This window comes from Neopsephotus bourkii, unplaced genomic scaffold, assembly GCF_033783945.1.
Source record: "Neopsephotus bourkii isolate Nb327-2 ecotype Australia unplaced genomic scaffold, CSIRO-AGI_Nbou_v1 NB_1292, whole genome shotgun sequence".
In the NCBI taxonomy this organism is placed as follows: Eukaryota; Metazoa; Chordata; class Aves; order Psittaciformes; family Psittacidae; genus Neopsephotus; species Neopsephotus bourkii.
Genome location: NW_026901776.1, coordinates 11,418,554 through 11,443,711, shown reverse-complemented (window position 1 = coordinate 11,443,711; position 25,158 = coordinate 11,418,554). Strand labels below are relative to the sequence as shown.

The following is a 25,158-nucleotide window of genomic DNA, read 5'->3' as shown; positions in this document are numbered from 1 at the left end:
GGTTCCCCCAGATTCTATCTTTACAAAACCAGAACACATCTCTTGCCTCTCAAGATCAGTCCTTGGAGTTGTAACTCAAAAGTCTTATGCCCCAGCAAAAAATAATCCCAGGCAATCAATGATAATGGCAGTTTTCCCAGATTCAGAAAAAGATTTCTTGTGATATACAAAGAATAGAATATTTGATTCACCACCATGGTGAGAAACTAAATTAATAAAAGTAACTGCATTTTATTTATTAAAAGATTTTGTTGTTGTTATTGTTCTTTTTCTCCAGTAATACTTAAATGCCAGCTAAGAAGTAGGTAATTTTGTGTTTCTGACTGTAAAGCATACAATGAATGACAATGTCTGTACTCAAAATGCTAATCCCATGCCATGGTAAGGTGCCTCCAGTGATTTCAACAGGATTTGAAAATCCCTCAATGTCTTCTGGGGTGCAAATGACAAACCTAGACAACTACCTGCAGGCTGGGCAAGTACTTCTCCATGTAGGGGCCTTCTAAAGGAGGAAGACTGAAGATTAGGGGAAAGTCAGCTATATGCATGTGTGTGAGAGAAAAAGATAAACCTTCTGTAGGTTTAATGTAATAAGAGCTTTATTCTTCTAGAGGCTTTAAAAAAAATAAAAATCCCATTTTAGTTTCCTTTGTCTGCTTATGATAACCTGATCAAACCAGTTGGAGCTCTGCAGAGTCCCTAGCACAACATGGGGCACAAAAGATTCCAGTTTTGTTGACATCTTCCTTTCTACTGACAACACAGGAATGGTTTACAAAATAGCTTTAGTTGTCAAGAATTAAACGCCTGTCTTATAAACCCCCTTATTTCCTTTAATCTCTGAGTAGGCTTGATAGTTAATTACAAAGAAGAAAATAATCAAGACGACCTATCAGCCTTTCAAATTTCCTTATCTGTGTTGATGACTTCCAGGGATGGAATAATTTATTAGGTTCTCCAGCATTGGCAGCATATTATTCCATTTTCGTCAGTGTTGCGCTCATACTTACAGCTATTTGAGAATGACTGATGGAGATAGGTAAAGACAAAAAATTACTTGTGCAGTGGCCACTGAACACATGTAAATTAAACTAATTATAAAGTGTATTACTCTTCATGGACCAAATATCCTGTGTGACACCCACTCACAGTATCACAGTATCACAGTATGTTAGAGATTGGAAGGGACCTCAAAAGATCATCTAGTCCAACCCCCCTGCCGGACCAGGAACACCTAGATAAGGTTACACAGGAACGTGTCCAGGTGGGTTTTGAATGTCTCCAAAGAAGGAGACTCCACAACCTCCCTGGGCAGCCTGTTCCAGTATTCTGTCACCCTCACTGAGAAGAAGTTTCTTCTCAAGTTTAAGTGGAACCTCTTGTGTTCCAGTTTGTACCCATTGCCCCTTGTCCTATCATTGTTTGCCACTGAGAAGAGCCTGGCTCCATCCTCGTGACACTCCCCCTTTATATATTTATATACACTAATAAGGTCACCCCTCAATCTCCTCTTCTCCAAACTATAGAGACCCAGGTACCTCAGTCTTTCTTCGTAAGGGAGATGCTCCACTCCCTTAATCATCTTAGTTGCCCTGTGCTGCACTCTCTCCAGCAGGTCCCTGTCCTTCTTAAACTGAGGGGCCCAGAACTGGACACAATATTCCAGATGAGGTCTCACCAGGGCTGAGTAGAGGGGAAGGAGGACCTCTCTCGACTGTCATTTTTCTCCTTCTTGGTAGCTGGTGCAGTGCTGTGTTTTTTACTTTCAGCCTGGGAACAAAGCTGGTAAAACTGATGCTTTTAGTTGTTGCTCAGTAATCTTTATTCTGACCAAGGACTTTCTGAGTCTCATGCTCTGCCAGGGAAGACAGGAAGCCAGAAGGAAGCAGAGACAGGACACCTGACCCAAACTATCCAAAGAGGTATTCCATACCACAGGATGTCATGGCCAGTATATAAACTGGAGGGAGTTACCCAGAAGGGCGAGATCACTGCTCAGGCTGGACTGGGTATCAGTTGGAGGCTGGTGAGCACTTTTATTCTCTTCCCTTGTTATTTCCCTTATCATCATCATTATTGGTGGTACCCCAAGGCTGGGCAGCCATGAGTGGAAGGGTGTGTGGAATAGTATGGGCAAGTATCTAGGCTAGTGGGCCCCTCCAGTGCTTTGCAACTTCACCACTGAACAAGTGAAAAATACAAAAAAATTATTAAAACACTTGAATGAGGTGTGTTGTCATTCTGGTCAGACCAGAGAGGGACAAATCATGGCAGCGTGCTGGGGCTTGGACTATGCTTACAGAGCCCTGTTCAACACTATCCAGCACCTTCTAAGGAAAAAAAAAAAAATCTGTGGATCTGATGGCAAAGCAACAGACAAAGCAGCTACTCCAGCTCCAAGCACAGAAGCTGCACCAGCCCCAGAGACAAGTACAGCAGCTATGCAAACTCTGACTACAACAGACAATGCAACTAATCCAATTCCAAGCACAGCAGCTACACCAGCCCCAGTGACAAGTACAGCATCTACTCAAACTGACTACAAGAGACAACGCAGCTAACCCAGTTCAAAGCACAGCAGTTACACCAACCCCAGCGACAAGTACAGCAGCTACCCAAACCCCAACAAGATACTGCAGCCACTCCAGTCACAGTGATAATTACTGCAGCTAAACCAGATGAGTTCTGTGGTATCATCAGCAGGCAACAATCTAACACTGCACACCATCTCTCCTGCTCTGAAAGACTGTTACAAGAGATGGAGCAAAATATCATGGACTGGGTGAACATAGCATCTTTATGGGGATTGGCCCATGCACTAAGGAATGATCTCTCTCTCTCTGTGCATGTGGATGTGTATATATGTATATATATGAGACAAGAGTGATGGTATATTGAAAAATATGGGATCTGAGCATGACGTGAATGGCATGGAATAAGGGGGGGATACTGTCCTGGGTTCAGCAGTAGCAGTCATTTTTCTCCTTAGTAGCTGGTGCAGTGCTGTGGTTTTGACTTTCAGTCTGGGAACAACGTTGGTAACACTAATGTTTCTAGTTGTTGCTATGTAATGCTTACTCTGATTAAAGACATTCCGAGTCTCATGTGGTTTTGACTTTCAGCCTGGGAACAACGTTGGTAACACTAATGTTTCTAGTTGTTGCTATGTAATGCTTACTCTGATTAAAGACATTCCGAGTCTCATGCTCTGCCAGGGAGAACGAGAAGCCAGGAGGAAGGAGGGATAGGACACGTGACCCAAACTAGCCAAAGAGGTATTCCATAGCACAGCATGTCATGGCCAGTATATAAACGGGGGGGAGTTACCCAGAAGGGCTAGATCACTGCTTGGTTTGGGCTGGGTATCAGTCGGCGGACGGTGAGCAGTTGTATTCTCTCCCCTTAATTTCCCTTATCATCATTATTATTAGTGGTAGTAGTAGCAGCTTTCTGTTATACCTTAGTTACTGGAATGTTCTTATCTCAACCCATTGAAGTTACATTCTTTCGATTCTCCTCCTCATCCCTCCGGGAGCAGGGGGCGGAAGGTGGAGGGGAGTGAGTGAGCATCTGCAGGGTTCTGAGTTGCCAGCTGGGCTTAAACCAAGACACAAACTTACATGTCAACAATTTATGATCTTACTTGTCCACATTATTTAACATCCCAAAGCACTGAAATTCATAAAAATACAACTACCTACTGAGTTGCTGATATGGGGTCGTTTAGTCTGGAGAAAAGAAGGCTCAGGGGGGACCTTATTGCTCTCTACAACTATAGATTCTATGATTCAAGCTGATGTAGACTGACACAAAATGATTCAACATGAAGAATCTCTTCTCACTGTCACTGTGTAGGACTATAGCATCCCCTACCCACTCCAGGGGAGGTCGCGCTACAGTAAGGACTCCAAAGTCACCTGGCAGTTTGGGATCAGCTCTTCTGCTCCTAGCTTGACCTATGGATGGATGGTGTGCTGCAATTCTTGTCAAGAATAACAGTGAAATTATTTATAGATCTCCCCCAGTTTGTCAAATGGATACATCTCAATGTGTGCTCTGTGCTGTGGTAGAGTGAACAGCTTTTGAGAAGAATGAGTGCTAACAAAGGGAACAAGTAAAATATTGGCAGAAGAAAATAACCCAGTGGTACAACACTGAAAAGGGAAGTACTGACTGAAGTAATCCTGCCACCCACAGCTGAGCTGAGTAGAAGCACCATGAAAAGAATGAGAAGGGGGGAAAAGGAGAAAAAGAAAGCAAGTATATGTAACAAATTTCTGACACCTTGGTTGAAAGCCAAGATAGCTTGAAGGCAATAAATCATATTTCCAAGGAACTTGTACTAGGTATGTGCTGACTAGTATCGCGGTTAAGTATGGGTTAGGTGCAGTATTCAAAAATTTTAATTGTTTTGCAGCAGCTGGCAGATCATAAATATTGCATTCTAGCTCAGTTTCCTAGTACCCCCTTTTTGTGGTGACTACTTTTTTACATATTCAAGAAAGTGCTACCTGGGTAAACTCTGAAGGCAACAGACGGTGGAAAAGGTCTACTGAACACAGATATGTCAATGAAGAGAATCTGTACTTCTCATTGTCAAAGCCAGATTTTATAGTGTTCACCTGAGTGTGCATAGAACACTAAATTTCTAAATTAAAGATGTGGTTGTTTTCATTCCTGTAGAAGCTCCATTTTTATCTAGCACATTGTTTCAGAGATTACTGTCCTGTTCTTCACATGGCTGTTGCCTGCAGCCAGGATCATTTTGTTCTAACAAATGTCCTATTTTATGCGAGAAACACCTAAAGCCCATCACTGGCTCCATAAAATTACAGGCTGTCAGGATGTGTTAGATGAATCCATCTGGAGAAGATAAAAGAACCAGAAATGAAACTGGGCTTAACATTGCAGATAAACTGTCTTTTAATGTTAAAACAAACTAGTGAAGAGGGAAAAGAACTTAGATAATGCATTCAACTTTCTAGCTCTTTCAGAATTACATTTCTCAGAGGCTTTTTTATTTGTGGTAGGTCTTCCTTGCCCAAAGGGTTGTCCCTCTTCTATTATTTATTGCAGCATTCTGACTCTAGTCTTTTAGCAGGACAAAAAGGAAGAAGAACTGAAAAATAACAACAAGCTTGTTCTGGCTGGAAGCAGAGTATTAAAGCTCCTGGGAGGAAATTTTCACAAACTTTACAGAAAAGTAGGAAAAACTAGGAAAAAATACATTTCCTTGGAAAAAAATTCAGACCTACTCTTATTCATATCAGTAAGTCTGAACCTAATGATTACTGAATACTAGTACCCCTTAATACCTCTTTGGGAATATATACAGGAAATAAAATTGTCTTAAATTATGTTTATGCCTATTTCAAGAGCCTTTTACTGAAGAAAGAAATTTGAAGATGCTGTACAGGATTAGCAGTTCAGATCTGTATGAATTTCCCCATTTACTACTGGGAAGAAGAATGGGACAATTGAATGAGGACTTTTGAGAATTTGAATTAAACCATCAAGTATATGATGGTCATGATATGGTTCGTCATAATCATAAGACTATCCAGATGCTAATGTATTAGCAAAGCACTCAGCTTTGTTACATCTAGATGTGAAACCATGCTGTTTTTTTTCTATTTCCTGCAAATGGATGGAGGAATCACTTTTTGACTCACAAAAATCCAAAATAAAACCATGAAAGGCAGTGTTCATTGCAGGGGGGTTGGAACTAGATGATCTTAAGGTTCTTTTCTAACCATTCTACAGTTCCTCCGTACTGGCAATGTAAAACTGATACATGTGGAAGTCATGCCCAAGTCATTTTAATATAGGAGACTGGATCAGCTTTAATGTGGGTAACGAACAGCAGAATAAGCATGATCCTAAGAAGAGAAAGGCATTTTCAGCCCCTCTGGCAGGAGAGTAAAATAACTATCAATAAGAAAGCTTTTAAAAAATATGAATGTTTTAACTCTGCTACAGATGGCTCCTTTAGGAGCCATAGAGACCAGAGAAACCTTCCTTTTCAAACAAATTCTGTAGAAGGAGATTTATTTTTTTCACCATTAAGTGATACCATCTCCAACTGAGATGCCATGTGGGGTGGTAGGAAGGGGATTTTCCATTATCCAGGCAAGCATATGAAAACAGGAGGAGGATAAGGAGGAGGAGGAAGAGTATGTGGGTGTAAGTGCAAGAAATTGCACACATAGCATTTTATGGACACATCACAACAGCGATTATCACCTAGACTAGAAGTAAAGGGGCTTGAAGCAAACCCTTTGGTCTGTCCTTGACCTATAGTGTGTTCCAGGGTGCCACATAATGGACAGCAACTCTACTCAGCAGCATTGACGCTCACTGGGGGAAGCTGATAAAAACATCTGAACACATGAGAGCATATTCAAAATAGGGGTTTTTTTGGTTGTTTGATGGGTTGTTTTTTGGGGTTTTTTTTTTGACCAGGTCTGCTCACAGGCAGTTAGAAAGGGATTAAAAAAAACCAAAACAAAAAACAAAACAAAAAAACCTAAATAAACACAATGAAATCACACACACCCCCGTACTCATTAAGTAACCACTGTTGCAGGGGCTTGTTTCACTTGCATTTGGACCACTAGATACCCTCTTACCCCAGAACTGCAGTGGAGTGAACTTCTCTCAGGGGAAGCCATACAGCACTCCTTATTTCCTGGAGAAATGCCTTCAATTTGATGTTAGAATGTGTCATAATTCTGCACAATTGGAGCCATAATACTTTGCTGTAATATTTCAAACTGCCAGAGCTGAAGAAAAGGGACAGATGACAGGCTTGGCTCTGTATCTTATTGAGCATCACAGCCCAGGATAACACTCCTAGGTCCAAGAAATCTGCCTTTGAAAGCAGTCATACACTACAGTAGAGAAAATCCTCTTGTGTATTTCTAATGAAGATATAGTGCCTAACCTGTCAAGGTCATGTCAAACATGGTTTCATTTTTGTCTCACCAAGTGCTTTAGGAATAAGCCCTTTTCAGCAACCCGAAACATGAACAAAATAGGTTTCATTAATACCGTTTTGATTTATTTACAAGAGGAAACCTGGGGAGGGAGCAGCCTGAAGAAAAGTGCAGCAAAAAACAGAGGTGGCCAAGAGGGTCTGTTGCCAGTAAGCAGTAGAAAACAATGGGGCATGCCATATAAACTCTTCAGTGCACCATTTATTCGTTAGATCTCCCCACATATTATTAACAGTGCCCCCGGGAAATCTCTCTCCTGCAGTTGAAGAGGCCATGAGCTTTATCTTGTAACCTGGGCAAGTGGGACCTACATCAAGTGTCTGTAGCATGGCTTACTCGGAGAAATCTACTGAGTACAATACAAATCATCGTGGCTTGACTTCGCGAACGAAGATTTGGGAAGGGCTTTACCCATGCTTACTACAAGCGCGCTGATGACTAAGAAGGCCAATGTGGGATAGGCAAATCCGGCTACAAAAAGCACAGCAGAAGGTCTCCTTGGGTGGTACAGGTGGGGCACAATTCTTCCTGCGTTGTCTTTTCTCCTCGAGACTAGTTCTTCGTAAACTCTCGAAGGACTCAACAGCATTATGTATGGTGTGCCTCCAAGTTACCCGATTGGAGGCCAAGGTGGACCACTGATGGTAGTCAATATGGCCAAGGCTAAGGTATTGTTTCAGGGAGTCCTTATATCTCTTCTTTGGGGCACCTCTCTTGCGGCTACCGGTGGCAAGTTCACCATAAAACACGATCTTGGGAAGGCGGTGATCCTTCATTCTAGAGATGTGCCCTGCCCAGCGCAGCTGCAATTTCAGCAATATGGCCTCGATGCTGGTGACCCCTGCCTGTTTAAGGACAGTGACATTAGACACATAGTCAGTCCAATGGATGTTTAAAATTGTACGGAGGCAGCGCTGATGAAAGCGTTCCAGGAGTCGCAGGTGATGACGGTAGATGACCCATGATTCAGACCCATATAAAAGAGTAGACAATACAATGGCTCTGTAGACACTGATCTTTGTACTGATCTTCAGGTGTTTGTTACACCAGACTCTTTTATGGAGTTTTCCAAAGGCTCTATATGCCTTTGCTATTCTGCTATCTCTTTGTCGATCGTGGCATCCGAGGAAATGATGCTTCCCAGATAGCTGAACTGCTGAACTGTCTTAAGGTCTGACTCGCTGATGGTAATATGGGGATGGCGATAATCTTCTTGCGGTGCAGGTTGGTAGAGGACTACTGTCTTCTTCAAGCTGACTTCCAGCCCAAAAACCTCAGCCGCCTCCGCAAAGCAAGATGTTAAACGCTGCAGAGCTGCTTCTGTGTGGGCAAGAGCAGTTCACGGACAAGATGGTTTAGGGTCTTAGTGTGGGCCTTCAGTTGCCTTAGATTGAATAGGCTACCATTGGTACGATATCGAATATAAATGCCGTCTTGTTCGTCGAGGTCTGCTGTAGCCCTTTGGAGCACCATGCTGAAGAAAATTGTGAATAAGGTCGGTGCGAGAACGCAACCTTGTTTCACACTATTGGTTATTGGGAAAGGCTCAGGGAGTGCATCACCATACCTGACTTGGCCTTGCTGATCCTCATGTAACAGAATAATCATTTTGAGAAACTTGGGGGGACATCCTAATCGTTCCAAGATCAGCCATAAGCCTTTCCTGCTCACAGTGTCAAAAGCTTTGGTGAGGTCAACGAAAGTTACGTATAACCCCTTAGTCTGTTCTCTAGACTTTTCTTGCAATCGTCTGAGAACAAATATCATGTCTGTGGTACTTCTATTAGCCCTGAAACCACACTGACTTTCAGGTAGAAGTTCTTCTGCAATAGCAGGTACTAGTCTGTTCAGTAGTATTCTTGCATGAATTTTACCAGCAATGGAGAGCAGAGTTATACCACGGTAGCTTGAGCAGTCTGACTTGACACCTTTTTTCTTATACAGAGTGACGATGATTGCATCACGAAAGTCTGACGGTATTTTGCCTTGTTCCCAACAGCACACAACTAGCTCATGAAATTTAGCGTGAAGTGCTTGGCCTCCATGCTTTCATATTTCAGGTGGGACTCCGTCAACCCCAGCTGCCTTGCCAGTTTTCACCTGCTGTATGGCGTTTAACTAAAGCACTAGGCATTTAACTGGCATATTCTTATGCTTCCTTCTTGCTCTTAATAGCTAGCAAGGGCCCATAAACACCAGGGAAGGGGAAGAGAATTGCAAACAAATTGAAATTCGTAGTCACATATGTATAAATTTAAAAAAAAAGTACAGCAGCACAATGCTCCTCCATTGCAATCTACAGATACTGTGCATACATCATTAGAAGGACTACGTACACATTATAATGGCAAAAGGGCTTAAAACATACCTGATCTCTTTCTTTTCATTTCAAGACTATGACCCTGGACTGCGTAAAACCCACCATCCAGGTGATGAGGGAAAAAAACACAACATGCACCAGGAGAGAAATAAGCATGAATGTTTCAAATGCAGAATGGAAAGGACTTGCATGATTTCCTGTATAAATGCTTTTCTTGATTATTTTCTTTTTTCCCTGCATAAAACTACGAACTTATGCCACTAATTAAACACCAGCCTATTCAGTGGCTAAGTTACACATACGCTTTTCCTGTTAAGCTGAGAGACACAAGCATCTCTCACTGCTGGGTGCTATGGGACATCAGGTGATACATTCCTAAAGCTAACAGAGGTTCAGGTTCACTTCACACAACTGAAAAACTTCCATAACATTACAAGTGTCGTGATAGTCTAAACCTGACAAAAGTTATATCATAATCCAAATCCCATTCATTAACTGAGTGAAAATATCTCTCCTGATTTATTTGGATTTGGTTTTGGGCAACAAGTTTATAATCCAGAAAACTCTTTGAAGACCCATGAATTCAATAGTGCCACAGACACAGAAAATAATTCTTTACTACTATTGTAATAAAAAAAATTATGATCTCTAATAATAGGTGATGTTGTTAAGAAACACAGAGATAAATGTCAGTTTTAAAAGTTCATAAAGAAGTAGTTAAAACAAAAATGGATTACAATTATGGGATATACTTTAAGAGAGATGTAGTCATTTTGGAGAGAGACAGAGAAAAAACAGAAATTGTCAGAGGTCTATGAATAATAGAAAGATTGTCTAGGTAAGGGAATAATGAAAGGAAATATGGAAACAGCCTGTAAATATGAAGCAGGATGCCCCAAATGGCAAAGGGGCATCTCTTTTCCTTGTCCATGACATTAAGACAAATAAAAAACCTTCTAGTGATAGAGCTCATGAAGCACTAAATTGGGTATGGAATCTCCATCATGAGACATTTTTAAGAAAAAAGACAAGCTTCCCTCAGATAATAACAGTGAATGTCACCAGAGCAGGAGTATGGGCTATGTGTCTTCTCAGGATTCCTTCTAACTTTTTCTGCTGTGATTTTAAATTTAACTTTTTTATTTTAATAAGAAGATTTTATCTATTTTGTTGTATAAGAAAATAAAATGTAGTTTGCCCATTGAAAGATGGATTATTTGTATCGTAATTAAGCTATAAATCCTTTGGGTCAAATTTAGAAACAAATTGCTAGTTTGGAAAAATTACTGAGTACTATCTCAATATTTCAATTCAGATTTATTATGGGACTCAATCTTTTAAAAGATACCATTAAAAATAGCTATATAGCGGACAGAGGAATAAATAAGTTAATTGTTCAAATAAGATGTCATATCCAAAACCCAGTGCCAGGAAATTTTCAAAATAGCATTTACCATTTTGAAGGATTTTGTTTCAAGTGAAGGCTTGCATCAATGTTTCTTTTTATAGATGAAATTCCTATCTAAACTATTTGTACAGACTTTCCCATCACTTCAGTCTCAGTTCATGACATGTAGAAGGGAATTTTGCTAGACATACATAGACAAGAGGATATTTACGTAACTACTTTCAGGACTCTATTTCTGCTATACTGTAGCAATCTTTTCCATGGACAAAACTTGGTTGTGGGGAAGAGTTTTGAAAACATTCCCATAAACTATTGCCTAAAGGGTTGTTGAGGGCTTTTTTTCGTGTTGTTTTTCCTCCTTACAACACATCTGTCTATACTATGAAATAGCAGTATTCAGATCTGACATGCTCCTGAGATTTTGTTGACATGAATGGAAGACACAAGCTGTGAAGTACCTGAATTAGTATTTCTTACTAGAAGACCAACCAGGTTTTACCTGAGAAGATTTGATTTAAACTGAATAATAGAATATAAAGAATACTACAACAATACGCTATGTGGTCAATCACATGAGATTCAAAAAGTGTTCATAACAAATACACTACAAGCCACCTGCAGGCTACAAACAGTTCATTCACATTAAATAATGAAAAGCTGCAAATTACAAACATATAAGTACATTTGTTCATGCATGATGTATTAACCCGGACATTGGCCAAAATCATAAAACATATTTGGGAAAGTACTAGTCTTCATTTTTACAGACTGTATGGTACCAAACAGGTTCCAAACCTAAGCTGAAAATTCAGCTACAGAGCATTGCAGGGATCAAAGGGCATTATTGTGTTTCCACAAATGGAGAAGAAAAAGGAGGGGAAGGAATGTCAAAAAACTCTAAAAAAAAACAAGTGCAAATAACAGGATACTTTAACTGAAATTCAATGAAGGTAATTTTGCAGCTAAGACAAAGTAATGACCACATTTCTGAGATTTGTAATACATAGCAGGAGCTGGGCACAAGGGCAGTGCATACTTATTATTGGCAGTATGTATGCTTTTTCAATACACATAAAATATTATAAAGCTTGATCTGATGCAGTCAGCAGACTGCCTGCACATTATGTTGTTACAATGAGTCTAATTTCAAGGGCAGATTAGAAACAGAAGTAAATAAATAAGCTGAGGAAATAAGTAAAATAAGGAACTAAGTATGATGAAAGAAAGGAAAATCCAATGGGGCTTTCAATAAGACCAGCTCTATTTTTGCCATATCATCTTCATCTCTGAAAAGCATCCTATCTGGCAGAGCTCAAGGGCTGAAAAGTGTCAACAACAGGAAACAAGCAAGGGAGGGAGAAATTAAAATGCCTGTGACCATCAGCAGCTGTGGAGAGAGTAATTGAAAAGTAGTGTTTTTCTGCAAAGGGTTGCTGGGTAAGGGCTAGCAACTCCTGCTAATTTTGGAGGATGGGTTTCTGACCTTTTTACATGATTGGGGACAAGGTGCTGTTGAAAATACTGACACTATGCAAAGCCTCCTGAAATGAGTTCCTATAGCCATCCCCGGTCCTCAACTATGTGTCTTCAGTTCTGGAACACATTTCTGAACTTAGGACATCAGACAGCCTGAGCCAAATGCAATAGGGCATCTGAAAGGCACAAAGAAATATCCAGTCTCTTTTACTATGCAAACAAAAGATCAAAGAAAATCCTGCTATGCAGCTGTCAGCTTTTCTGTAGGAACTGAAATATATAGAAATTAAGTGATCCAAAAGTCTCTGAAGTTAAATTGCACTTGTTAGGCATCCATAAGGATCTTCTCCAAAACTTGAGGTGGAATTGGCTTCCCCAGAACTAAACAGCCTGGTGAGTGTGTTGCACCTTTTGCCACATTTCACACATTTAGGTGCTCCACAAGAACTGAGTGAGCTTTTATTGTCTGTGGGCAGGAAGAGAGTTTAAATTTCTTGTTTCAATTGCTCCCAGGAGTGATTGAACATTTCTAATCCAGAATACCAAATTTACCAACACTAAGCTTGGTTTGCAATTGCCATTTAATTATAAAGGACTGCAGGCAAAATTTAAATCAGAAAAAAAAAGGCTGAGGAAAAACATATGAAAGAGATGAATGAAAAAGTACCTGGGCTTGTATTAAGTGAAATGACAGAAAATGAATGACTGATCCAATAGAGAATTTGCTATTGACCTTAGTGACAGCAAATCTTGACTTCCCTGCTATTCAACTTAACCAGTTTTTAGGGAAGTACTTCACTGGGAAAAAAATATTCAGAGGTTACAAAGAGACATTGATTTCTCTCAACTAATTCAGTCTGACTTGGAAATGACAAATGCCAATGGTGTTGAATGGGCAAATGCAAAAAGAACACAAAGAGTAATGCACTGAGCTACAGTTGTTCCCCATGCCACAATACACTTTTCAGGTTTATTACTGGCCAAGATGAGGGATGTAAGCTGAAATTTGGAAATTACCCACCTATCAGTCATACAGGTTTAGGACTTGGAAAAGAAAGTCACAGCAGGCAGAAGAAAATTACCCTACGTCTTTTCAAAGTCTAAGACACTTTTAATGTAGGTTTCAAAGTGCTCTGAAAATCCCTCCTGACCCAGCAAACATGAACAGGTAGGATGTTTGCAGAGAGTGACTGCTGGCTGAGGAAAAGACAAGCAATTGTCCCTCACCTTATATCTTGCCCTCCAAAACCTGTCGTCTCACAGTACTAGAAAGCTCTGAGCTCCATTATGCTTAAATTGCTCTGTATTACTACATCCTACTGCTGTTTGAGGTGGTTTGTAATAGTTACACTCTTGTCAGTAAGGTATAAGGAAATAAATGATATGTTTTGATGCAAGGCTATTTTGCTGGACTGGATGGATTAAAGAACTGGTAATAAATTTATCTGTTTTAGGCAACTGGTGCAAATCCAGTCCAGTTCAATAATGACTAGAAGTTATTGGTACCTGACAACAGAACTAAAACCATGTGAAACTGATCTGCAATTCTTAGCCCAATTCCTAATGACTTGGCCATGAAATTACCACCACTTCTGACAAAAGATGGCCCCCGTGAAGCTTTATTAGCACTGGTGTCCAAGGACAACCGGACTGGAACATTCCCTCTGCTTTTTATGTGCCAGAGAGAGTCAGGTCATGTTTTTTATATAAAAAGCTTTCTTCATAATAAAAATAGTTACATGAAGACTTGAACTTTTTGAGGGAAATAGAAAAGTCAAAACAAAAATGGGTATTTTTATAGGAAGTATCAAGCTGAAATACCTTTTACCTTAAAATGTTGTCATGCATTGGAATTTTTTTTTGTTGTTTTTTTTTTTTTTTTAAGGAAAAGAAATTACATGTTACAATGAGTGTTTAAGATGACAGCTAGGATGGCATCCATTTACCTAACTTTAGATGCATTGTGGAGCAGTGGTTATTCTCATGACGGCCTGCACAACCCAGGATTAGAGCCGAGTGAGATAGCCTTGAACTCTCTCTGACTCAGCTGAGCCGAGGAGGCCTGGAGTCGAAGAAATGTAAGCAGAACATTGAAACAGGAGCTTGCTGGCCACAAGGAATGTACCACTTATTGCAAGGCATGCACCCTGTTGTTGCAGAGATATGGGTGTAAAATTTAGCTTAGCCAATAGCAATGTATAGACAGGCGTGTGGACAGGTTTATGTAGACAATGAAAGATGTACAGCTGTCACGTAAACTATCACCAATGGTATAAATTAGGTGAGCTTGTGCAATAAATCGAACAAGAAGCGTAACTCATATTGGGATTGTCTTCTTGATTTGGGTCGCTCCTCCGACAATGCATAATGCAGGCGTCAGCCTCGGAGCTAGTCACCCAAGGTTTTCTTCATAGTCAGTGGAGAGAAATAGGTACATTTAAGGTGTGATTCATCTCACCTATTTTAAATACCTGCTTTTAAATGAATAATTATCTTTAAATTGCCATCTCTCTCCACTGACTATTATATAAGTCTATAGAGACTATCTTGAATGGAAGTGTAGCGGAGACACCTACTACTGGTCAGAAGAGTCCTCTCCCATTTGTCTAATTCTTCATTACATACTCTCACTTTTTAGCTTTTTAATATCGAAAATATTAACTAATAAGATAATTTTAGTTGAAATAAAAGGAAAGCTGTATGTTGTTTCAGAATTTTCATCTGAAGAATAGAATTATTTTCAAACCATTCAAAAATGGAAAACCCTATTGCCTATATATGAATCATAGAATCATAGAATAGTTAGGGTTGGAAAGGACCTTAAGATCATCAAGTTCCAACCCCCTGCCATGGGCAGGGACACTTCCCACTAAATCATCTCACCCAAGGCCTCGTCCAACATGGCCTTGAACACTGCCAGGGATGGAGCATTCACAATCTCCCTGGGCAACCTATTCCAGTGCCTCACTACCCTAACAGGAAAGAATTCCCTCCTTACATCCAATCTAAACTTCCCCTGTTTAAGTTTGAACCCATTACCCATTGTCCTATCACTACAGTCCCTAATGAAGAGTCCATCCCCAGCATCCCTATAGGCCCCCTTCAGATACTGAAAGGCTGCTATGAGGTGCTCCATTCCCCTGACCATTCTCGTGGCCCTCCTCTGCACTTGTTCCAACAGTTCCATGGCCTTTTTATGTTGAGGACACCAGATCTGTACACAATACTCCAGGTGAGATCTCACGAGAGCAGAATAAAGGGGCAGGATCACCTCCTTCAACCTGCTGGTCACACTGGTTTTTATGCAGCCCAAGATACGGTTGGCTTTCTGGGCTGCAAACGCCTACTGCCAGCTCATGTTCATTTTCTCGTAGACCAACACCCCCAAGTCCTTCTCCGAAGGGCTGCTCTGAATCTCTTCTCTGCACAACCTGTAGTGGTAAAAACCTGCCCCAGGGAGCGCGAGCGATGATGAGAGCGGTGGGGCAGTTTGCGTGGGTAGGCGAGCGGGATGGTGAGTGCTCCCTGTATGACCAGGGCCTGGTCTGGGAGCTCTGCGCTGGCTGCCCCGGCAGTGGCCAATGTAGGCACCCAGACAGAGCTGATGAGAGGGCAGGCTGCAGTGCAGAGCTCGGAGTGTAGAGAGTGCCTGCACTGGTCTGATGAGGGAAAGGTACACAATGGGCAGGGCTGCACTCGGTGCTCCCTGGTGGAGGTCCTCCTGCAGCAGGTGGCTGACCTGCAGGATGCTATTAATAGGCTGCAAGATGCCACAGAATCACAGAATCGGCTAGCGCCGTTCCTCCTGGCTCCGCCCCCTGTGAGTCCCTACTCGCGTCAGCTGAGCTGCCGGCACCTGGGCAGGTCCTGTCGAGGACTTGAGGCTCCCTTGGTGGCTCTCGTCGCTCTGAGTTGAAGCTCCTGGATGCTGATCTCCCCCCCACTCCGGTGTTTAAGACATCCCCTCTCCATGAAGATACACTAAGGGGCATTTTAGTAGGTTAGAAAGATGAAAAATCGTGGGTTCTCTGAATCCTGTACTTAGCATCTCATCAAATTGCTTCCACTTACAACTAGTGAATTAAACAGAAAAGCTACAAGGCAGTTTTGTTGGATGAAGAATTCAGACATTTTGCTTTCCACTCAAAGCTGCCATGAAGGAAAGGGGATGGAACAAGACAGCTAAGATAGCAGGGGATAGAGATGGGGACAGGTGGGAATGGTCATGGAAAGTATACCATGACCATGGTACTCTCTCGCTACCACAGGTAGCAAGAGTATGAAGAAATAGATGTTGTAAAGCATGGCTGAAAAGAAGAGGCATTTGTGGAGGGGAAAACGTGTGAAAGGAAGGCAGAAATAAGAAAGAGCATAGAACGGGTAGCAAAAGGAAAGGACCTGTGGAGATATTAACACTTTTCATAAAGTTAAAATATCCAAAATGGGCATATGTATTTTCTCACAGTTCTTATAACCATCTCCTACACAGCCAGGCACACATCAGACAAAGTAAAGAAGCACTGCAGATCCTGTTCTTCCCTCTGTATTTAATGTACCTGCCTTCAGCTCCAGGGTTGTTCACATCACTCTTTCCTCTCTTTCATCTTGTACTTCCATAGATTCAAACCTTTTTGTTGCAGACCTTTTGTTGTGTTGGGCTGTCAGGTTCAGCCACACAAGTGGGAATATAGCTCATTTCATTCAGCAGAGCCAAGATTATTGATAAAAACAAATTTGCATTGATTGCCTCTAATACAGACTTTCTCTACCTCTCTAACAAAGCTGTGAAGGAGATTTTTGGACTTGCCAATAATCTCACAAACAAATTAGCTTGATTCTAACTCCATTACTCAGGCTAATCTCTCTTGGATTTCCTAACATTTACACTAGAAATGGTTTATTCATTAGAGACGGTGTGTAAACTTAGCTTTTGTAATTTGTGTTAGGTGGTTTCATGCTATTACCTTCTAGGAATCTTCAGTTGTCTTCCTCCCTTATCCCTTTCTTTCAGCTACAAGGACAAATGGAAATATAGGAAGCTGTGCAGTGGTGCAAAGTCAGACCAGGAATAGGCAGACATTTTTGGCATGTCTATAACACTGATTCATCTACAGCTTCACTCTAATGCATATCCTCTCTGCTTTGGTGAAACAGGTCTCCTAGGTGATGTCAAATTAACTATGCTTCTGATCCAGTGCTAAAAACCAAACACTGCTACCATCACATTATTACTAGGCAAATCTACTTTAAAAGACAACCTTAGCCCAGAGTCCTAACACCTCATTGCTTTACAAATGGCCTACGTTCTCTTTCTTACACAGTCGAATAATTCAGTGAGTAGCAGAACAAGTACAGTCTAAACATCCCCAGCAGCCTCCTATTTCCATGTTTACCTCACTGAGCTCTAAAGAAACTATGTGAATATGCAAGAATTTGGTCATAAGCCATTTTGAATTCTTTCACTTCTTCCTTTGTCCTGCAAATGCAATTGTCACACAAATTCATTAAGTGATATTAATATTTAAGTACAACTGCCAGCATTTTTTATGTCACAGCTTATGTGACTTGACAACTATTTCCTTTCCAAAAATAGAGGTTACCATCAAGGCATTGACTGCATTTTATTCATTTCTGACATTCCTACACCCAACTTTTTCAGCTCTTTACTATTCATTCAAGGAATGATCTTCCCGCTGTACAGGGGGAATATTGGGTATGTGAAAGCTCACTTGGGAAAGATGCGGGTTTTACTCTAGCAATGAAATAAAAGTAAATCAGAGCCTTGAACTGAAAGTTCTGATGGATAATGTGACAACAGGAAAATCCTGGAACACAAATGAAATTTCCAATTAATCTATAAACTATTTGTAAAGTATAGTTTGTCCTCTGGTTGGAAAAAAGACTTTAATAAAATAGCTGCAGAAGAAGGTAGTAGCACAGAGGACTAAGAAAATATAGCATAATTACATGACAAATTTTTGCTAATCACACCCTTCTGGTCTTCAGTGCCAAGAGACAAATGCAGGGACTGTGGGAATGAACACCTTAGGCCCACTGGAGGAAAGGATCAGGTTCAAGGCCATTTTAGGAACCTTATCCTGGGTTTAGCAGTAATTTTTCTCCTTTTTGGTACCTGGTGCAGTGCTGTGTTTTGACTTTCAGCTGGGAACAGAGCTGATAAAAATGTTTTGGTTTGGCCAAGGACTTTGTGGGCCTCATGCTCTGCCAGGGAGGAGGGGAAGCCGGGAGGAAGCAGAGACAGGACACCTGACCCAAACTGACCAAAGAGGTATTCTATACCACAGCACGTCATGCCCAGGAAGGAACTGGGAGTTAGCCGGAAGGGCTAGGGGACTGCAGAGTTAGAGGAGGTGTCAGTCGGTGCTTGGTCGGGCTGGGGGGGCAAGTTATTGGTTGCCTGGTGATGGGGTGTTGTATTCTCTTCCCTTGTTATTTCCTTTATCGTTACTATTATTGGTGGTAGAAGTAGTGATTTGTGTTATACCTTAGTTACTAAACTGTTCTTATCTCAACCCGTGGGAGTTGCATTCTTTCTGATTCTCCTCTCCGTCCCTCCAGGAGTAGGGGGAGGGCAAGAAAGGGGGGGGAGTGGGTAACAAGCTGTCTGGGTGGGGTTAAACCACGACAGATCTTTTGGCGCCCAACGTGGGGTGCAAGGGGTTGAGATAACGACAGATCTGACTGGATTAATAGTCACTCATCACAATGCTGATTTATTGGCTCTCAGAGTTGTTCCTCTTGATCTCACAGCTTCAGAATGTTGTAACTTACTTAGAGCCGGTATTTGCTGTGTTAGTGTTTATCAAGTGTGGGGCTTGGGCTAAGGTTCCTGTCTCACTGTACTTTATGGCAATGACTTGTAATACGGGCGGGCTCCAGCATCAGGGCGGGATGGACGTGGCCGTGGACTGGTCCCTGGCCGTCTGGCTGCTCCTCATGGTCCTGGCCCTCGCCCTCGCCTCTGTCTGCGTGAGGCTCTGGGAAGCCAAGGGGGAGCGGTCCCGGGAGCCGGCGGCTGCTGAAGCGGCCGGGGAGAGCGGCCCCGGGGATGAAGTGGGAGCGGGGCCGGAGGCCGCAAGGGAACGGCTGCCGGTGGAGGAGGTCGGGGCGGTCGAGGACGGGAGGAGGCGGCTGCCGAGCAGCGGGAGAAGGCGGCAGAGGAGCCGAGCCCCGCAGAGGAGCCGAGCCCCGCGGCCGAGCCCAGCCCCGCGACGGCCGAGAGCATTCCCCGGAAGCCGCCCGCCGAGCCCCAGGAGGATGCAGGAGACCCCGCAGCATTTCCCAGCAAGGCAGAGGAGGAAGAGCTGGACTCAGGAAAAGAGAAGCTGGTGGTGGGAGAGCCGGCAAGCACAGCAGCTGCACCAGCCCCAGTGACAAGTACAGCAGCATCGCTTGAGAGTTCAGAAGGTTTTGGATGGCCTTTGGGTATCCTTGAGACCTGCCTGCTGACTGTGATGGGGATCAGCATGTTGGCACACACAGAGTGTGTTTTACCCACCACCATTTTGTCTGATCTCAAAAGTTAAGCAGAGTGGGGTTTGGATCTTGTCTGGGGTTAGACAACGATATGGGTGGACCAAGAGATTTCCCCCAAGGCTGGACAGCCATGAGTGGCTGGGCATGTGGGACAGTATGGGTGAGTATCTAGTCCACTGGGCCCCTCCAGTGCTTTGGAAGCATTGGAGATGGAAGGCAGCTGTATGGAGTCCCCAGCAACAAGCTGCAGAAACTGCTGAAGGGGACAGTGAATTATTTTGAGCCTGGTGGGCCCATGACCCTTAAGGCCATCAGAGCAGAGATGCAACATAGAGATGGACTCATGATCGAGGGGTGGACTTAGCAATGGACACTATTGCCCAGGTTATTCATGTGTGTGAACACTGCACACAGTCTCTCCTGCTCTGAAAGACTGTTACAAGAGATGGAGCCTGACATCATGGACCAGATGGACTCAGCAGCTTTATAGGGACTGGCCCATGCACTAAGATAAGAGTGCACTTAGATAAGAGTGATGGTATATTGAAAATGTGGGATCTGAGCATGATGTGAATGGTATGGAATAAGGGGTGGATAATGTCCTGGGTTTAGCAGTAGCAGTCATTTTTCTCTTTCTTGGTAGCTGGTGCAGTGCTGTGTTTTGACTTTCAGCTGGGAACAGAGCTGATAAAAATGTTTTGGTTTGGCCAAGGACTTTGTGGGCCTCATGCTCTGCCAGGGAGGAGGGGAAGCCAGGAGGAAGCAGAGACAGGACACCTGACCCAACTGACCAAAGAGGTATTCCATACCACAGCACGTCATGCCCAGGAGGGAACTGGGAGTTACCCGGAAGGGCTAGGGGACTGTAGAGTTAGAGGAGGTGTCAGTCGGTGCTTGGTCGGGCTGGGGGGCAAGTTATTGGTCGGCTGGTGCTGAGGTGTTGTATTCTCTTCCCTTGTTATTTCCTTTATCATTACTATTATTGGTGGTAGCAGTAGTGATTTGTGTTATACCTTAGTTACTAAACTGTTCTTATCTCAACCCGTGGGAGTTGCATTCTTTCTGATTCTCCTCTCCGTCCCTCCAGGAGTAGGGGGAGGGCAAGAAAGGGGGGGAGTGGGTAACAAGCTGTCTGGGTGGGGTTAAACCAGGACAAACCTGAATGTGCACAAGCCCATGGGACCTGGTGAAATCCATTCACAGGTCCTGGAGGAGCTGGCAAATGAAGTTGCTAAGCTACTGGCCATCATATTTGAAAAGTCATGACAGCTAAGTGAAGTTCCTGATGACTGGGAAAAGGCTAATATAATCCCTATTTTCAAGAAGGGGAAAATGGATGACCTAGGGAACTAGAGACCAGTCAGTCTCACCTCTGTGCCTGGCAAAATCTTGGAGCAGGTTCTCCTGGAAAACATGCTAAGGCACATGAAATCAACAAGGTGGTTGGTGAAAGCCAACATGGCTTCACTAAGGTCAATCATGCCTGACAGAAATGGTGGTCTTATGTGATGGGGCTACAGAACTCACAGAACCGAGTCTTAAGTATGTTATTCTTTTTACAGCTAAATGTGTTTCATTCCTATAAACTATTATTTTTTTCTCTCTTCTTTCACCCATTTTCTACTCAACTTTTTTTTTTCTTAAAGACATACAGATTTGCTTAAATGCAATTGTTCACTGCAAAACATTTTATCATAAGAAACATTTTGAAACAAAAGAGAAATGTTATTTTTTTAATGAAAAAGAAAACACAGTCCTCTTCCTCCAGCTCTTATTATTTCTGGTATCTCTCTCCTGCTCAGTCTCACCATAAACAGGAGCTGAGTGCCTTCTAAGCCAACACATCAGACACCTTTTCTGTGTGTGCATCACACTGTGTCTTTGTGCTGCATTTCATATTCACTACCTCAAAGTGATCACATGTGTTCATGGGGAATTACACCTCACATCACCTGAGGCTCTATAACAGGGAGACTGGTAATGTACCACCAAGAGAGGCAGCACACCTCAGTGGGAGTCAACTAGAATTTGGAACCCCTGAGTTCTGCCACTAACTATGCAGTTTTAGGTACAGCATGTACCAGTTTCCACACCAGTGAATTGGAATGGCTAATATTTTTTATTTCCTTCTTAAAATATTTTGTGATTTTACAATTCAAAGTGCTAAACATAGAAAAAAAAAAAAAAAGGTAATCCTACTAATAATAATGGTATTTTTTTGACAACTGTGAGTTTCATTGGTGTGTTTTTCTTTAACTGGATAAAAATTGCATGTGGATAGAACTAGTTTAGGACATTTCAGACAACTATAATGATCATCTGTGAAAGAAATATTGGTATAGACTTAAAGACAATGTCAATAGACTAAGAAGACCAGATACTATTGGAAATCAGGTAGTATGTTAAATTCTGAGAACCCATAAAACAAATGTTTCTGAGTTTAAAAGATGGTCAATAGAGAAGTGTCCAAAAGGTCAATATTGGCACCAGTGTTTTTTAATGTGGTACTAAGCCAGCAAAAGCAATGTGGTACTAAGACAGCAAATGACTGAAAACTGATAGAAGGTTATTTCAGTTAATAATAGCCTGCAGATGCCTGTGAAATTCCCCAGCTATACTTAAAGTCACTGGAGATCTAGAACATGATGACAAATTAAATTAATCTTGGATGAGCAGGAAATATTGTATATTGACACAATATAGAAATTCAAGTCACTGACAATCTCTAAGTTCAGCAGCCAGCTACTCTAGCAGAGAAAGAAATGGAGGAGCCAGCACAAGCAGTTCAGAAGCTAGGTGATGAGCATAGTCAAAATTACTTAAATTAGATATAGCATGTGGCAGATGTCTTCTGTAAACTTGAATAAAACCAGGGTGTTTGGTAACTTAAACCAAGAAAAGAGAATAACCAAGAATATTTTATTTTATATAATACGAAGTTCACTCAAGCATTTCAAGAAAACTGCTTTTTCACCTTTTAGAAATATAGAACAAGAATGATATGTAAAGTAAAGATTAGGAGATTAGGAGCCTGAGTGGATTAATAAATCATAATGATTGCTTATTCTGGAAGGGAGCTGCTTGAAATATTTGTAGGGAGAATTAGAGGGAATATTTAAAATTTTGAATGATTCAGTTAAAATACTTCTTAAAAAGTATTTTAAGAGGTGAAAAGAAAGGGAAACAGAGAAAAATATGAACATAAGCAAGCACAGAGCTCGCAGTGAAGGGAAGAACTGTGGAAATGCTGCTGAGGTTAAGGCAATTAATATGATTTGTTTTAAATAAGAACCAGACAGTTTATTAACCAATAACTACCTTTGTAGCTAGGTAGTAATCAAATTCCACATTTCACACTGGCAGTTAAACGAAACAATTTACCATTTGATGAGCATCAGTATTCAGTGGGAAAAAAACAATTGGGGTACTTTCTGTTCATTCTGATTTTATTCCCTCCCTCAAGCATTGTAAACTCTGTTCTCAAGAATTTTGACAATTGACTAAAAAAAATCTTAACAAAAAACTTCCTTGATTCATATGGAAATCTGACAGGTCTCACAGCTACTAATGGTCCCTGATATCCAGCCTATACATAGCTTGCCACAGCAACTGCTTGTCATCCTCATTCAACTTGTCATCCTCCATTCAATTCTTTAGTTACCCTCTAGAGGGTTTGGTTCCCCTTTAATTCTGTTGAAGTGTTATGTTATTTCCCAGGTTGCTCGCTGAATTTAATGGCACTCATCACAGAAAGTTATTCTCTTTATGTAAATAGGAGAGGCAAGAGTGAATCAGAAAAAAAATGATCATGGCTTTTTTTTTTTTTTTTTTTTTGCTTTGGGAGGGTAAAAATATTGCCTTCTTACCAAAATATGCAAAAATATGTCCACATCAGAAACACATTGGGGAATTTGCCTCGCTGTTGCTTTCTCCTTAGAACAGCTTCAGTTAAGTCATTCCTTTGCTTGTGTGGGAGAGCTGTAAAATAATGTCCGTACTGGGCTCTAGTATTCCTGCTCAGGACAGCATATACACCTAACAGTGAAACCAAAAACATTGCAAAGTTTGAGCTTCAGTATCTTTTGTGAATGGAAGTAGCCTGCTGAATCACAGCCTTATATTAAGCATTTAACCTACTGGCTGCCGCTCTTATTAAACAAATGCAGATACATGCTTGTAGAGCAAGCTCCTTAAATCATCTGAGGAAAAGCTGTAAAGACATTCTCTGTTATGTTTTACAATAGGAGTTTCTCTTGACCTGTTTTGCTTTACTTCACTCCTCAAATCAGAAAGAGAAGGAAAAAGAAGATAATTTTTTTTTTTTTCTTCAGGTTGACTGGGCTTCTAAGAATGTCAGGTCTACTCTTTCTTGATTTCCTTAGGATTGCCCAGATGGCTGCTTTGAAATGGATGTGTCTAATTTTAGAGCAAGAAAACAAGAAAAAAAAAAAGAAAAAAAAATACACTCTAAAGCAAGGTGACTTTTCCCTGCAAGCTTTGATGTGTTAAGATTCTATGGTAACATTTTCCTCTCTTTTCCTTTGCTTGACTTTCTTTCAGTGTCTGCTTTTCCCCACAGAAAGACATGTTTGTTAACTTAATGAAGCACAGACATGTATCTCACTAGTGAAGACTGCCGTGTGTTTGGATCATCTGGAATCCTCTTAGCATGTACAGGACACACTTGCTTTATTTTTTTTCTGTGGAAAACTTGAGAAAAAGGTATGTCAAAATCACCATAATATATTGAACTAGAGTAATGGGACAACACTGGGTGTGAATTTCAGGTTACCAAGGGGGTTGCCCATGGAAGTGTGAGAATGAAATACATATTGGGTTTATTTTCCTGTTATTAGAGTTATATGCATTTTATTTGTTGGGTTGTTGTTTGGGGTTTGTTGTGGGTTTTTTTCTTTAGATTAGCTGTGTTCTTGCTAATTTATAAATAGTGAAGCATATGATGTATCCAAATGATCTGCCAATTCACATTGATTTCCGTGAGTCACGCATATACAGATAACTTTCCCAAATTTTTACTTTGTGATTTTCCAGACAAATGTTGTATTCTATTTCAGAATGAATTGAAAGTTTTGTCCAAGCTGAAACTGAGATAGATGAACAAGCAGAGACATTGAAAGACAGGTAAACATCTAGAGCTTTACAGGTAGGACGAAAATTCCTAATTTATTCTCAATAATATGTAAGTATCTCAAGACTAAAGCTAATCACTAGTTTTGCTGTGTAACTCTCTTTCTTCTGTTTAATTAAACACAAGTGGGTGTACAGAAAGAAAATAAGTATTTTAGAAGCAAAAAACTGTGCAATTAAAGAGCTGAAACTACTGCAGACAAAGAATACAGATTTCAAGTGAGCTTGAGATAAACCTTTAACATCTTTGACCTTCCCATCTTTCTGTAGAGTATCTGGAAATGGTGTTATGCAATTGCATGCACAGTGCTTTA

At 41.4% G+C, this 25,158-nt stretch overlaps 1 protein-coding gene across 1 annotated transcript in view; it reads left to right on the top strand.

Moving 5' to 3' along the window:
* The window catches only part of LRFN2 (leucine rich repeat and fibronectin type III domain containing 2), a 245,202-nt gene extending 220,342 nt beyond the window's left edge, over nucleotides 1-24,860 (top strand). The window contains exon 3 of the mRNA XM_061365998.1: nucleotides 24,772-24,860. Within this exon, the coding sequence (XP_061221982.1) occupies nucleotides 24,772-24,781 (10 nt within the window). The 3' untranslated portion in view covers nucleotides 24,782-24,860. The remainder of the gene's footprint in view (nucleotides 1-24,771) is intronic.
* The last annotated feature ends 298 nt before the right edge of the window (nucleotides 24,861-25,158 follow it).